The 16,015-nt window shown below is 49.1% G+C and overlaps 1 protein-coding gene and 1 long non-coding RNA gene across 7 annotated transcripts in view; one reads left to right on the top strand and one right to left on the bottom strand.

Annotated features, from left to right (window-relative positions):
• Nucleotides 1-1,203: 1,203 nt before the first annotated feature.
• On the bottom strand, nucleotides 1,204-5,135 carry LOC134563433 (uncharacterized). The gene is made up of 2 exons (XR_010083373.1): nucleotides 4,671-5,135; nucleotides 1,204-4,547 (listed from the first exon to the last, which is right to left on the bottom strand). It is a non-coding gene; the product is annotated as an uncharacterized LOC134563433 (long non-coding RNA).
• A 1,907-nt stretch (nucleotides 5,136-7,042) lies between these two features.
• LOC134563430 (transmembrane protein 131-like) overlaps nucleotides 7,043-16,015 on the top strand; it is a 131,680-nt gene continuing 122,707 nt past the window's right edge. For all 6 annotated transcript variants that reach the window (XM_063421351.1, XM_063421348.1, XM_063421349.1 and 3 more), the window contains exons 1-2: nucleotides 7,043-7,417; nucleotides 7,732-7,802. In XM_063421351.1, the coding sequence (XP_063277421.1) occupies nucleotides 7,195-7,417; nucleotides 7,732-7,802 (294 nt within the window). In that variant the 5' untranslated portion in view covers nucleotides 7,043-7,194. The remainder of the gene's footprint in view (nucleotides 7,418-7,731; nucleotides 7,803-16,015) is intronic.

The raw sequence follows: 16,015 nt of genomic DNA, 5'->3' as shown, positions 1-16,015 counted from the left end.
ATTAAACGTTATCTTCTTGGATTTTGCTTATCTATCTAATCATTTTAGGTTTCTCTACAGAGTCTTCTTACTCTCTAACAGATGGACACGTGCTCTCAGCTTAGTGTCATCTGTAAATTTACTAATGAAGGACTCAATACTTTCATCTGTGTTATTAATAAATATAATAAATAGAACTGGCTTCAGCACAGACTTTTGAGGGACACCACTGGTGGCTGGTTGCCTGCTGGATGCAGCACTATTCGTTACTACTCTCTGGGCTTGGGTATCTACCCAGTTCTTAACTTAGCAAAGAGTGTTCTTGTATAAGCTGTGGGAAACAGTGTCAAAGACTTTGCTGAAGTCTAAATAGACAACATAAACAACTTTTCATGTATCTACTAGGCAGGTCACCTGGTCAGAGAAGGAGGCTAGTGGGGTCGAACACTACTTACTTCTCTTAAGCTCATGCTGGCTGGGTCTGATACTCTGTTTATCTCATCCGTGCTGCACAATAGCTCTCAGTATAAACTGCTTTATCATCTTACTCGGTACTTTGGTCAGGCTAACTGGCATATAATTACTAGGCTCTTCTCTACTCTTTATGAATGGGAATTACATTGGCTAGCTCTCAGTCATCTAGAACTTCACTAGTGAGTTGAGACTGTTGGTAGATGATAGAGTGGCTTTGCAAACTTATCAGTTAGCTCTCTTATCTCTTTGGGATGGATTTCATGTGAGTGGGCATTCAAGCAAATTACTACTTCTCTGACTACTTTGTTTTTGATAACAGGAGGACTATTCTGTTCTTTAAAAATATCTACTGACTCAGTATGACCACTGTCTTGAAGACAAGCTGTCTTCTCACTAAAGACAGCAGCAAAACAAAGCATAAAGCACTTCTGCTTTCTCTTTGTCTGCAATTACTAATTTTCTTCTTACTTTGAATCATGTTCTAGATTGGCTAGGGGTTCTCTAGCGAGAAACTGCATAGGGTGATTAATTCTAAGTCACTTGTGTTCATTATTTTAGAGTCAGTCAACTAGTGTAAAGTCTTCTGGCTTAGCAATTTTTCTTTTGCAGGATCAACCTTTTAGACTTCTTTTATTAGGGTAGCTGTTACTGCAACTGTTTACAGGCAAGTTGGTTATCTCTTAACTACTGGGTCTAGTAGTTTTGAGAGGTAGACCGTAGACTTTGATTCTCACTATCAGGGATCTATAGTCTCTCATGCTTCGCTTTTTTTTTTTTTTTTTTCTTGGTCTGAATTTTAGCTGGTGTCTATTAAGGGCATCTTATGGTCTCTTGGGTGTCACAGTCTATTTTTTTTTTTTTTTTTTTTTTTTTGCTATCTGGACTATCCAGGCTTCTTCTGGAGTGAACGGAACTATTAGAATAGAGTTTAACTCTCTCTAGAAATAACTATTTGGCCTCAGAAGCTGGTCTAGCTGGTTAGACATTCTAATGGGGTCTTCTACTAAACCCTCTCTCTTTCTTAGAGTCTTGGGCTTCAGGGGCTGTCAAAGGTGCATTTATAAATTTTAATCTTTTTAATTAATCTATAGGAACTTTTCTAAGGGGAAAGACCTCCTCTGTTCTTGGTGCTTTGGATTGGGTGTTGTAATCTGTCTCTTCCTCTAAAACACCAGGTAGAGGGAGCAGTAGTGGAGACAGGCCAAGAGAAACACTGGGCAGGGGTGGTTCCCACTCCCAAGTGGGGAAGTGAGGGTATCACAATTGGTGAAGGGGAACTGTTGGAGAGGTTAAGGAAGAGACTGGAGGTACAGCTGGGGTAGGAGGGAGAGTTTGCATCTTTTCACATTTTCATTACTTATAGTTTTCTAGCCAGCAGGCTGCATAAGATAGTGGTTTTACATCAGGGTCTTCTTGGGCTTAGAGGTGTTGGTTTAAGTGGTTACACATTTACTGAATTCAGGTCTTACACTATGACTACTCTCTTTGTAATTTTAATCTCAGCTATATTCTTTTACTATAACATGTCATCTTAACTTTATCTGGACTCTTTGTGGTCTTTTAAGGATATTATTGGTCTGACAATTGTTCTAGGGGGATGTTAGGGAGAATCTTCTTTACTGTCCTTTTGGAAGGGTCTGCTTGTTTACTATAACATCATCTCAGTTTTTAGGCCTTAAAATAAAAGGAAAAACGAAGTACTTTAACAATGCTTCAATCTAAACTGGAATATTCTGATTGGCAATCTAAACTTTAAGATAACTAAAGGTTGTCTGATCTCTCACAACTAAACATTCTGAATCTCTTTGCTGAACTTTAAAGGGTCAGAATATAATTTCTTGGCAACCCACTTTAGAAACTTTTTCGTCTGTCTCTTTTTAAAACTCTCTCTTGGCTATGACACTTACTACTATGAATCACACCCATTGTTTTCTGCTAAGGGTATCTCTCTTAACTTTTCGACTTAAGTCTGAACTTCCTTCTAGGCTTTCTAGGCTTGGACCCCTGCTGAGTCTTGTTTGAACTCTCTAACTTCACAAGGCTTAGGAGGCTTGAACTCCCTGCCAGGCTGAGGTCGAACGTCCTGCCGAGCCTCACACCTGAACTCCGGCCAAGCCCCCCTTGCCCCCTAGGCTTAGGAGACTCGAACTCCCTGCCGGGGTGAGGTCGAACGTCCTGCCGAGCCTCACACCCGAACTCCGGCCGAGTCCCCTTTGCCTCCCTTTCCTACAAGGCTTAGGAGGCTTGAACTCCCTGCCAGGCTGAGGTCGAACGTCCTGCCGAGCCTCACACCTGAACTCCGGCCAAGCCCCCCTTGCCCCCTAGGCTTAGGAGACTCGAACTCCCTGCCGGGGTGAGGTCGAACGTCCTGCCGAGCCTCACACCCGAACTCCGGCCGAGTCCCCTTCGCCTCCCTTTCCTACAAGGCTTAGGAGGCTTGAACTCCCTGCCAGGCTGAGGTCGAACGTCCTGCCGAGCCTCACACCTGAACTCCGGCCAAGCCCCCCTTGCCCCCTAGGCTTAGGAGACTTGAACTCCCTGCCGGGGTGAGGTCGAACGTCCTGCCGAGCTTCACACCCGAACTCCGGCCGAGTCCCCTTCGCCTCCCTTTCCTACAAGGCTTAGGAGGCTTGAACTCCCTGCCAGGCTGAGGTCGAACGTCCTGCCGAGCCTCACACCTGAACTCCGGCCAAGCCCCCCTTGCCCCCTAGGCTTAGGAGACTCGAACTCCCTGCCGGGGTGAGGTCGAACGTCCTGCCGAGCCTCACACCCGAACTCCGGCCGAGTCCCCTTCGCCTCCCTTTCCTACAAGGCTTAGGAGGCTTGAACTCCCTGCCAGGCTGAGGTCGAACGTCCTGCTGAGCCTCACACCTGAACTCCGGCCAAGCCCCCCTTGCCCCCTAGGCTTAGGAGACTCGAACTCCCTGCCGGGGTGAGGTCGAACGTCCTGCCGAGCCTCACACCCGAACTCCGGCCGAGTCCCCTTCGCCTCCCTTTCCTACAAGGCTTAGGAGACTCGAACTCCCTGCCGGGGTGAGGTCGAACGTCCTGCCGAGCCTCACACCCGAACTCCGGCCGAGTCCCCTTCGCCTCCCTTTCCTACAAGGCTTAGGAGACTCGAACTCCCTGCCGGGGTGAGGTCGAACGTCCTGCCGAGCCTCACACCTGAACTCCGGCCGAGTCCCCTTCGCCTCCCTTTTTGTTTATCTGGCTGCTCTTTTTGTTTGCCTTTTTTTTTTTTTGCTCATAAATCTTGCTTTCCTTCTTGCTTGCCTGTCTGCTTTCTTGTCTGTTTCCTCACCTTTATGCCTGCTTTCCTGCTTGGTAATGATATCTTACTTGCTTGCCCGGATATGCTTAAACTGTCTTGGGGACAGCCCACCTGCCTCCTGGGACATCATGCCCTATCCTGCCAGGGACTTCCCACTTGCCCTATTAGGGATCTTCCTTGCCTGCCTGTCAGGGCATCCTGCCCTGCCCGAGACTTTCTACCTGCCCTGCCAGGGACTTTTTCTCACCTGCCTACTGGGGTATCTTGTTTTGCCATGCCGGGGACATTACCTTGCACCTGCTCTGCCGGGGATCTTTCCTCGTCTGCCTGATGGGGCATCTTGCCGTGCCAGGGATCCTCTTTCAATTCCCTTCTGGAGCAGCCCTGCCAGGGACCTCTCACCTGCCCTGCTGAGGATCTTCTCTCATCTGCCTTCTGGAGTAACCCTGCCAGGGGCCTCTCACTTGCCCTGCTGGGGATCTTCTCTCGCCTGCCTACTGGAGCATCTTGTCTTGTTATGCCAGGGACATTACCTTGCACCTGCTCTGCCGGGGATCATCCCTTGCCTGCCTGATGGGGCATCCTGCTGTGCCAGGGATCTTCTTTTACTTGCCTTCTGGAGCAGCCCTGCCAGAGACCTCTCACCTGCCCTGCTGGGGTCTCCTCTCACCTGCCTTCTGGGGCAGCCCTGCCAGGGACATTACCTTCCCTGTTGGGGATCTCTCATCTGCCTTCTGGGGCAGCCCTGCCAGGGACATTACCTTCCCTGTTGGGGATCTCCTCTCATCTGCCTTCTGGGGCAGCCCTGCCAGGGACCTCTCACCTGCCCTGCTGAGGTCTCCTCTCACCTGCCTTCTGGGGCAGCCCTGCCAGAGACCTCTCACCTGCACTGTTGGGGATCTCCTCTCATCTGCCTTCTGGGGCAGCCCTGCCAGGGACCTCTCACCTGCCCTGCCGAGGATCTTACCTCACACCTCAAGAGCCTTTGTGCCTTTGCACGCTCGATGGGGCCCTCCCCCAAGGAGGCGCCTCAGTCACTCTTCTATGCTATTCGCTTCCCGCCCGTTCTCGGCCGGCACCCTCTCGGGAGACCGGAAACGCGATACTAGGGGGTCCACTCTCGCTCTGGGGGTCCGAGCTGCCGGCCCCCATCTCACTCAAGCACTCATTCACTCGCCTCCCATTTCCGCCACGGATTTATCTCACCCATCTGGCGTTCTTCTGCTTTGCTTGGTCTCACGATGATCCCAGGGCCGATCCAGCGCTGATCCCAGGGCCGATCCTGCATTCTTCTGTGCTGCTTGGTCCCATGCTGATGCCAAGGTCCGGGGGTAGCCAGCGATTCCCAAGGATCCCTCGAAGCAGATGATCGTCTTCTTCGGGGGTGGTCCTTTGTGGGCGTGGCTATCCCGGACGAGCCCCCAATTGAAAAGAACAGGGCATATGCCTTTATTAATATTCAGCTCTTTATTAAAGTGATCAGCTCATTATTAAAATCATCAGCAGGATTGCAAAGTCCGATTGGAGTTTTCCACACTACTGCAGCCATCTGAAGGAGCAGGTGCTGTCCCAGTGGATGCTGAGTCCTTGTTCCTATAGAAACAGCTGGCAGTTCTCTCTGGTCAACCATCAGAAGGCAGAGCACTGGCAGTCAGCTCTTTGCCCTCAGGGAAAAGTTTCAAGAGTTTCCCATTCTCTACAACAGCCAGCTCAGCTGGCCAGTTCCCATTCTATTCAGGCTCCTCACAGGTCATGGCCAATCTTCAAACTAGGCCAGGAGGTGCATCCACTCCCCGCTCAGCCAGGGCACTATCCCATTCTCTTCTGACGAATCCAGCTTCCTGTCCCGGGGTGCAGTATCCCCAAAAAAACCTCCCAGGATCCACGGGGGCGGCCCTGCCCTATCTGCATATCCAAATGCATATGCATTTGTCTTGGTCATAGCCGAAGTTACTCTTGCTAAATGAGGTAGTTACAAAGGACAATAGGGCTATCTAGGTGTGGGCAGCTTCTTTTCACATTTCAATTAGGTAGGGAAAAGTTGCCAGGCAACTTTCCTTCAGGGCAGCTCTCCCTGCTCAAATTGTCTGGGGTGTGGGGGGTGTTACTCTAGCCAGGAGAGGGTCAGTTGTGGGGTGGTTTTTTTTTTTTTTTTTTTTGTTTTTTTTTTTTTTGTTGTTGTTGTTCATAACAGGAGGATATGGGCAGTAGAAAAGGTTGCATTGCTGGCTATGCTTTGGCAGTTGTGCAACATAATGCCAAAGTCTTCTCCTTTAGGAAGGGAGTCAGCACTTCTTTTCTGGAGACCCACCTGCACCTGCAGTCAAACCTGAATGGCCTCCGGGTGGGAAAAGCTTTTCCAATTGCTGAGCTGAAAGGGCATTGTGCAGGTGACCCACTGCTGCTGGGGACCAAGGTCCCAAATGTCCTCATGTGCTCAGTTCAGGGCTAAAAGTGGTTTTTGTCATTTCTTTGGCTTTATTTATGAGCCTTTGCTGACCAAGTCCCATGCTGCCAGTGTTTGTATGTTACTATGTGTGACTGGTAAGGGGAGAACCAGATGCTATTTGAGGGCTGTGCAAACCTTGTTAGCAGAGCATTTGCTTTATTTTTCTCCTCGAGGTTTGCAGAACTAGTTTAACAACTTTTTTTTTTTTTTCCTGTAATTTAAGCATTTGAGGGGGATTTTTTTTTTAGCAGAAGGGACTTTAAAATGCAATTAGAAGGCTATGTGAGATACATGTGAAAACCGTGTGACCCTCACAACTCTCTCTGGGCTCTGTTCCACACTTCTGTTTTACAAACACCGTGTAATTCCCTGAGAGATCCAACAGGCACCTGAAGAGTTGCTTAAGACCGAAACGGATCTGAACAGCAGCAGCGACCCTCAACACATAACGCTGCCAAGCAGACAAGGAATACTGAGGCAAATTAACCAGATTGGTGGCACTGGAAGAAACCAGAGAGATCGAGGAGTCTCCCTCTCCAGAAACCTTCAAAACCCATATGGAGGAGTTCCTGTGTCACCTGCTCCAGATGACCCTGCCTCGGCAGGGTGTTGGACTCGATGATGTCCAGAGAACCCTTCCGGCCCTAACGATTCTGTGTGATCTGCAACAGGATCACCAGATTGGGGGGACTTTGATTGTCTTCCCCCTTACCTCGCGCCCCCGCCTTCCTCGCTGCGCTCTCCCCTCCCGCTTCGCGCGGCATCCTGGTTTCTTCCCTTCGCACTTTTAATGCTTTTTTTTCTAAAAAACACCGGGGAGCCCCGGGCCCCGGCGCGGTGACATCCCACAGGGGCGTAAGGGCGAGCGGGGTGTAGGGCAGCTCGCGGTCCGACCGCACAGCCGAGGTAACAAAACCGATTCGGCTTTTCCACAACGCCTCCCACGCCTCCCTCTTGCTTTGCGGGGGACTTGGCTCGGGCGCCTCCGGAAACGGCGGGGCAGCAGCGCTGCTGCCCGGCCATGTGCGCGGCGGGGCGGGCGCAGCCGCGCTGCGGGCGGGGGCGGTGCCCCGTACCCGCGGAGCCGCCGCCATCCGCCCCGCTCCAGCCGCAGCTCGGCATGGCGGGGCTGCGCTTCCAGCAGCACGGTGGCTACTGCCGCGCGGCCGCGGCCATGAACCTTCTGCTCGGCGTCTTCCACGTTCTCCTGTCCTGCTTTCGCCCCGGGGAGGCGCAGGGACAAGGTGAGAGCACCGGCGGGGCGAGGCGGGGCGGGGGTGCCGACACTGCCTGCTCCAGGCTTGAGAGCGGAGCCGCCGCCCCCGCCGCCGTTCCTCGGGCGGCTGCCGTGGTGGTAGCCTGGGGACACAAAGCGAGCCGGGACGCGGCTCACCTCTCCCCCCCACTCCAGTTCCCTTTCTCCCGGCCCCGCGGTACCCGCCGGGCCACGCGTCTCTGCCGAACCGCCCTGGCGCGGGGAGCCCCGGGCCGCCGCCTGCGGGCTCCGGCCGCCCGCCCCCTGCCCATCCGCGCTTTCTCTCTCTCTCTGTCCCCGCAGCCATCGAGCCCATCCCCGGCGTGGTGGAGCTGTGGCAAGCTGAGGAGGGGGAGCTCCTGCTGCCCGCCCAGGTGAGGGGGTGCGGGAGGTGGGGGCGGCGGAGGGGCCGGAGCCATTGCGGGATGTGCGGGTGTGTTGGAGCCCGAGGGCGGGCGCGGGGCCGGCGGGGCGGGGGCGGCCTCGCCCGCTGCTGTCACGGCGCAGCCCCATCCCCGCGGCCCCCCAACCTGCGCCAGCGGCGTGGTTGTTCGGGTTCATTTATTTTCTGTTGGGTTTTTTTTCCCCGCTCATTTTTTTTAATATTTTTTTTTTAACGAGTTCATTTGTGGTCGGAACGCACTAGACGTGCCTGCCGTGAATATGCATATATTTATATCTTCGGCCTGCTCAGGTGAAGCCATTTTCCCCCCCTCAAATGACACATCATTTATGGTGCCGTTCCTCTTGTTCTAGTGCATTTTTTTTTGTCTTGTTTAGCCGCTTGCGTTGGGCAGTAACAAGATTTGATAAATTCTGTGTTGGTGAGAGAAACCAATATGGTACAATGCCTGGTGGGTCTGGTGAGCGAGGAGGGGCACTGGAAGCGGGGTCTGGAGTTTATGGCATTTGAAGCAATCATTTAACTCACAGTGACGAACTCAGCCATATGTTGAGCTCGGCCTTCTAGACTTCAAGGCACCAGGCTCATAAACGGGAAGAAGCAGTCCTTAGGGACATCATCTTATATGAGGGGCAAAAGCAGGTAATTTATTTGTCTTAAGCCCATATATAATTCTCTGTTTAGTGCTCAGCCACTGACACCCATTAATGTAAGGAAAAATAGCAGAAGTGCTGTTTCTTAGTTAGCTAACAATTTATGCTGCTTACCAGGACCCAGCATTTTGTACTGTGGTGTTATGAAAGTATTACCTATTGTATGTCAAAATAATTTTATAAGATACATTTGTTGTGCTATTGAGATTTTGCCTGTTACAGATGTGGTAGTAGCTAAGGGAAGGTGTAGAGTCGCTGTGCAGAGATGCTTGAGGAGCTCAGCCTTTTGCATCTGCATTCTTTACATTGAAGATATTAAGATGCAATAGATGTAGAACTGTGTAATATAGTTGTTTAGAGTTGTTTCTCATAGCAAAGCTGCAATTGAGTGATGATGACGTGATGTTTACTTCCTGAGGAGATTAGGTCCTCTTGGAAAACGCTTTGTTCTTGAGCATCCTCATAAAAATAAGTTTTAGCTTGGCTAAAGAAAAACCAGGCATGAATGACCCATGAATTTGGCATAGTTGAGTATATGGTCTTGCTCAATTCTTGCTGCAGTGAAGACGAAGCTGAGACTGCTGTTCCTCCATCGTTTCATGATTAGAGGCTACATGAGGTATGTAGGAAAGAAAAAAGTCTTCTGGCTTCAGTTGTGGTAGAGTAAGAAGTAAATCACAATAGGCTTGCTGATTTAAGAGGTTAAAAGTCAGATGCGCTGGTCTCTGAGTACTAGTGGTGCATTGACTGGTTTGCATGGTTTTCCCCTCTGAGCTTGAAGACTGCAGCAGCATCTGATGCATCAGTGACTACTCAAGACAAACAGAAGGACCTGGGTTCCTCAAATAGGTTTTAAGACCAAAATTTGGTTACAGGCCCGACCCTGATGCTTACTCTTTTGTTTCCATGTAGACTTGGACTTCATCCAGCGCCTGTAGGGCTTGGGCCCTTTGGCCACATTTGAAACCACCTTTTCCATTTGTTGTGGTGAGGAGGAAAAGAGGCTTCCCTAAGTCCCTGCGGATATGGTGAGGGACCCTTTCAACACCTCTTTTATGGAGTGGTGGCACTGGCGTGCAGTGGCTGCTCATGGCTCTTCCCTGGATGCCCGAAGAGCCGAGCGTTGCCCATCCAGCACGATCCTCTGTGGTGTTTGTGAGGTCCTGAAGGCACGTCAGCATCGTTGCCCTCCTGGGTGACTGCTGGGTTGGTGAGGGGCATTAGTGGAGACACCAGCATCAGTTCCTGAGATCTGGAAAATTGCTACATCTGTTAACATCTGACTGCCATTTCTTAGAGAGATCCTTAAACTTGCAAGAGGTTTATTGCTTGTTGATCACATTTCACTTTAAAAAAAATGGTCTGACCTACTGCTGCTACAAGGAAGTTTTCCATGTTCTCTTTCTTGCAAGAATAGACTTTCTTGGTTAAACTCTTGATGAGGGTTGTTGCCCAGTGTTCATGTATCACAGCAGTGATGATGTGATGGTGAGGGTGTAGTAACAGGAAGAACTTCCTGGCTTTTGAGTGGATAATAAATGTTGTTTGTTAGGGAATATCCAAGAATTGCTTTATTCCCATGTTTGAAGATGGGTCTTGATGAAGACTTTGGGAATAGGATTGTTCTGGCTCCTTGATTTTGTTTTTCCTGCATCTTTTTGGAGGGAGTGTGGCACTAATGAGGATTTCATCTGCAGAAGTGAAAAATCCAGGGAAGGAACTGAGCATATTCCTTTGCCAAAGCACCTCCCTCCCACTGCTCTCAGCAGGAAAGTGGATTAGGTTGCCCTGTCTGCCAGCCCTTTAGCCTGTTTCTGGCAGGTTACCAATGCTGTCTGATGGATATTTTTCTGTCATGGCTTTACACTATTATCTTATTGTCTATGCATCATCAACTGCATGCCTGTGACAGAGCAGTTTTGAGCATTGTGGGCCCGATTTTCTGAAGCTTGAGACATGCTGGCTTTCCCAAGGGAGCGTTTTCAGTAGTTTCTCCTTTCTCAGGCAGTTTTGTGTAAACACTTTTTTTTCCCATAACATTTCTGGGTAAACAGTATTCCTTTCCCATAACAACCTCTCTCCCAGGTGTTGTTTGTGTTAACCAATGGAGAGTGGTGTCCATCCTGTAGACCAATAACATGTCTTTTTAGCGCAGCAGGCTATAAAAAGACAGAAAGGAATTGCAATAAAGCCTTCTGATGTTTTCTACCTGCTGGAGTCAAGCATCTTTATTTTCGTGTCTAATTGTGACAGATCATTCCTTGCTGCCTGCAGAATTTGAGGATGAAAGTTGGATGGATTGGTAACCCATTCAGCCATCCGGTTGCCTGCACATGCTTTTGTTCCAGGAGCATGTAGCGAATAAAGACATTGCGTTAAGGGGTGAGGGAGGGGGAAAAAAATGTTTTAATATTTGTAGTTGCTTTCTAGTCCTTTCACAGCATTGCTTTGTCTACGTGAACTGCATGAATTTGCATGCTGGAGCGCAGCCACCCAGGGCCCCCGCGCCTCCACCCCACTTGGTTGTTCTACCTTCTGTTTCCTCTTGCTACCCTTTCACTGTTTGTGCTTCTTGTGTGCCCCCTCCCAGCTTCCCTCTTATACATATTTGTACTTTTCCTTTTTTCCCCTCCCCTAGTGCTTGTGGACTTTTGATTCTGGCTTGCTCTGAAGCCTGCAGAGCTGTTTGGGGATGGCTTGCCTACTGCTTTTGCTCTGCAGCCGAGCCCGAAGGGTGCCCGGAGCACTGCAGTTGGTGCGGGTGTGTGTGGGCTCCTGCGCCGGGGCTGAGGGGGAGCTGGCTGTATCTAGCCTGCTGACTGTCTTCTTCTACTGGTCTGCTGCTTCCTCCAGCATTTCAATGTTTCTTCCTGGATTCTGTTTTTAGCTCTGAGACCAGCTGGTTTTCCCAGTTGGATGTGGTGCCTGTATTCCTTTGTGCCCATTCCTTCTTTCTTATTGAAGGTGGTGTGAAGTGTGGGGTAACTATGGAGCACTCACTGACCTTGCTCTCCTTCTTGCCCTTAACCTTCCTTTTATAGCAAATGTCCCTGGGATGGGCAGCTGGATTTTTCTTTCAAAACCAGTGGGATTTTGACATGGAAAATCTTGAGTGTGAGATACTTGATTAGAGCAGTTGTGGTTTTTATAGACCCCTTACGATTTTGTGGTTTTGCATGTTTGTTTGCAACTTGTTAATACTTACTTAAGTAAAATGCTTGGGAGAAAAGCTCCATTATGTAAGACTTGACATCCAATCCTTTCACCACTAAAGGCTGAAAAAGCTCCAGATATTGACAGCCAGGTTGTAGCACTTAAGTGCAAAGTTGAAATGCAGTTAGTTATGTTTTATGTTTGCTGAAAATGAGAGGAAAGAGGACAACGAAAATCACAGTAAAGGTAACAGGCCAGCTATTTCCCTAAGTGTATGAAAGAAACACAAATGTCAATTGTTCATGGCCTACACCACTTAAAAGAGGTATCAGACAGTCATAGTTGCATGTTTCTGTCTGTCAGAAACCATGTAGGTTGTTACTAGGAGCATCTGAAGGCCAGGAGCAGGTGGATTGGGTACCTGCAGAGTGCTTTCCCTTCAGCTTGGAGGGAGGAACTACCTTAAAATGACATAATGAAGGTTAAGTTGTAGTTCTTGTTATCACGACTGAAAATGACAATAAGTCATCAAAGTCAGTATATATCAAATTTTATTTTGGTGTCAATGCAGTGTTTGACTGATGTGATGGGTTTTCTACTCTTTGTGTGTGTCACCTGTAGGAGATGAGCGAGATGTTTCCTTAGAGGAACACCTTGTGAATGTTCAGTTTGCTTGCAGATACTAAGGAGATTACAATAACTTCTTGTTTCACTTTACTGTGACAGTGTTTCAGGTGCTTGAATTTTAGAGAAAGATACTGTAGTGTTTACTGTATCATGGTTGTTATAGACACTGGACAAATACAGAGCTCCTGCCTGAGTTTTCACTTACAAGGCTCTGCTCAGGTCTGAAAGATTTTTTTTCTTCTCTCAAGTAGTAGCACCTTGTCTTCAGTTTCTGTTCTTCAGTGCAGCGCAGGGGCTAATAAGGTTAATTGTTCTACTGGTTTCAAAAGCTGATGAAGACCTTGATCTTACATATATTCATCAGAGGTATGTGGCACTGCAGCATGTCATTAATGATCCCATCAGCTGTGTACAAATTAAATGTACAGAGTCACCTACTTCAAAGCAGAGTTTGTCTGACGACACACAATTTGTGTGAAAGTCTGGGACAGACTTGGGGTGGGAATTGTGTTCCTCTTTGGGCTGTTAAAAGGCTTCTCCAGACTCCCAGCTGAGCTTCTGGATGGTGCTGATAGGACTTGGGGCTGGTTTGCCATGCAGATTATGCAGTAGCTGTCAGCTCAGGCTCTTGAGACTTGTGTGACACAAGAGGGGTGCTTTCAAGGGCTTTCCAATACAAGCACCTGCCCCATATTCAGGATAAGGTTTGGAGGAAGGGGATTTTTTTCTTTTCATAGGTAGACTACTGGGAACTGCATTTTAACTTTCAGGAGGTCTTCCCTTCCTTCCCCCTGTAGTCCTGTAGCTTGAGAATGCTATTTTTTTAAATTTTTTTTTATTTTTTATTTTGGTAAATCCTCAGTTTAAGCCTACATGCACATGTAGCCTGGAGCACACAGAGGAGTGAAGATAGGAGAAAGCTGGACATGGGGGTCTGTGTGTGATCAGAGTTGAGGGTGATTTTTAAATTTTTTTTTCCTTGTACAGTTGAGATGTGCTGTGGCTGCACTGTAGATTGGGAAGTTTGCTTCATTATTGCTTGGTGAAAAGTGAAGAGGAGAAATGGTAAGGTGGCTAGTGTTAAGGGTGAGCACAGTGTAAAGACAGACACAGGTTTCTAATGCCTAGCAGATGCTAAGCCAGTTAAAGGAGGAACTAAGCCATTTAAAATGAGGATAGCTTGCTATCTGGCTGTGGCGGAGGAGCTGTTTCTGGAGAAGGTGGGTAAGAAGTCCTCTAGTTCTGCTTGGTATTGTACTGAGGTCCTAGAATTACAAAAGGAGCTTGGAGAAGCTGAAAAGCATGATGGGTTTGTATCATGCCATCCCGATGGAGTCTAACAGCAAGGCTTAGCAAGGTCTCTAGAGGAGATGGCTGGGTCTTCATAGGGGTCAGGTGCTGGGACCTCTAGGTAGATTGTTATAGGTTGACACAGTTTGGTTTTTAGTTAAAATAGAAATAATTCCTTGTCAGGACCTGGGGATTGTTTTTGAGACAGAGACCTATCAGAGTCCATTTTGAAATATTGACATATTGTTCGACCATTGAGGAAGCTGGATGAGACTTTGAGGAATACCCATATAAAATTCTGAGAGAGGGCAAATCGGCCCTTTCCTCCCAGCCACTCAAACAGGTAACATCGAGCCAGGCCGTTCTCTTGGGATGGTCTAGGCCAGCCTGGCCTGGCCCTGCTGCTCCCTTTCCCTTGGGGGAGAGTCGGCTCAGGGCCTTGCCGTGCCTCTGAGCCCCAGCGGGGGAGGTGGCCAGAGGCCTGGAGCCGAGCCGGGAGGGAGCAGCAGGAGCTGGGCCTCTGATAACACCTCTGGGCCCAGCTGGTCCGAGCCTACCCCGATTGCCACCAAGGGATGGGCAAAGACTGCTTCCCCCCCCCTCCCCCGCCTCTAGTGACTCCCAGGCTGAGAGGGAAAGGGGGGGAGAGAAAAAAGCCCAGCCTCTTCAGAGTGGCTGCTCACACTGACTGTTGAAGAACTGGGCAGATTTAACTCTTTCTTAGCAACCTGAAGCTTTCAGAACTCCAACCCTGTAGTCGTGCATTTCTGTACCCGAGCAGGTGTTTCCATATAAGGAAGTGAAGCTAGAATTTTCTATGGCCTGCTCGCTGTAATTGGCTTGGTCCCAACACAGACACAGTGATAGGACTTTAGAAGTGCACCTCAAAGTCTAGTGTCCCTCTCATTGGGCCAAGAGCCAAAAAAGCCCACCTAGACCATCGAGTACTAAAGGGCCTGCATAAGGGTACACGAGGCTTTTTGGGAGTGCCTTAGCCTGTGTAGCTTTGCTTGGTACACGGTGCTCGGCTTATCTCTTTTCATTTTGTAACGTTTATTATTTTTCCTGTTATTAAAACTTTATTTTACAAAGCATATCCTGGGAAGCCGTCTCGCTATTTTATTAAGCCATTTCTCCGCTGGCTGGACCCTCGGAGTTATCGGGAGAAATCTCGATAAATGGCACCTTCGAACAGGGACCCTACATTAGGGTAACTGAATCGATGTTTGCTGACAAAGCCCTCATGTTCAGCTAGGCCATTTTGCTCTTGGTTTCGTTTTTTTAAAAGCGAGCTCGTGGTGGTTTTTTTGGTCGTGAAAATAAAACCACATTTTTGGGTCAAAAAGGCTGAGAGGGAGCCTTTTGACTGAACCCCTATACCGGTGAGAGGGGGTCTTTGCCGGACACCGATTCTGGTACAAGGTGGATTACTCTTTAGAAGAGAGAAGCTGCAGTCTAGCAGAGCTGGAGACAGAGAACAGCTAATCACCGAGTGACCTGAGAGAGTCGGAGACAACCAAGAGCAGCCGGGAGATCACAAGAGCCATTCTGGTGAGTGACAATGGGGACCCGGCAATCCGTAGAACAGCGAGACACCTTTTGTTATTTTAATTATAAACTGACTATTCAAGACTATAAGTTTGAGAGGAAAGAACTTAAAAAACTTGTGAAATGGGTCTATAAGAAGTATCCGGACACTAATACAGCTGAAACAGTAACAGTGGAATTTTGGGACAAAATAGGATTGAAGTTGTATAATTCAAAGAAAAAATCTGTGTTAAAATTAAGACCCATCTTTAAAACTGTGTTAGACTTTGTAACAGAAGAAGGCGAAAGGCTCAGCAGTGAAAAAACACTTGAAACTGCAGAAAGAGAAACCTTGAGAAAAGCCTCTAAAAGCAACCATAAAAAAGGAGCCCAGAAAGTAAAATGCAAAAAGGCTCCTGCTCACCTTAGACATGAAGATAAAAATCCAAGTTCTGATGCCCCAAGTCCCAGAAAAAACCGGTTTGATTTACTCCCGAGAAGCAGGCAGGGAAGGGCTCAAAGCCCTCCCCCGAGCCGTCCTCAGTCCCCCGGAGTGGGACCTGTGCCAGCCGTGGCCAAGCAGGCAAAGATTCCATTCCAACCGCCCTCCCCACCCCCTCAGTCACCCAGTACGAGATTCGGGCGATCCCGGTCCGTTAATTTTGAGTGCGCGAGTTTTGAACAAAGCCCTGAAAGCGCGGGCTCACAGAACAAAGAAAAACGTGGAATTCTCCCCATCTCTGAGGCAGAAACTTCAGCTCCAGGTGGGCGGGCTCAGTACAGCCCGACGCTGCGGCACGCCCCATCTGATGTGTCGCTCAGCTCCTCCCACTCCAGCACGGGAGGCTCCCCCTCCATGGGCGGTCCCAAGCCTCGGGCACCGCCCCGGGTTGCCACCCACAGCCTGGGCAGACACGCCCTGGCTGTGACGAGC

Source organism: Prinia subflava, chromosome W (genome assembly GCF_021018805.1).
Source record: "Prinia subflava isolate CZ2003 ecotype Zambia chromosome W, Cam_Psub_1.2, whole genome shotgun sequence".
In the NCBI taxonomy this organism is placed as follows: Eukaryota; Metazoa; Chordata; class Aves; order Passeriformes; family Cisticolidae; genus Prinia; species Prinia subflava.
The sequence above is the reverse complement of the archived record's forward strand: the minus strand, read 5'-3'. Positions and strand labels throughout refer to the sequence as shown.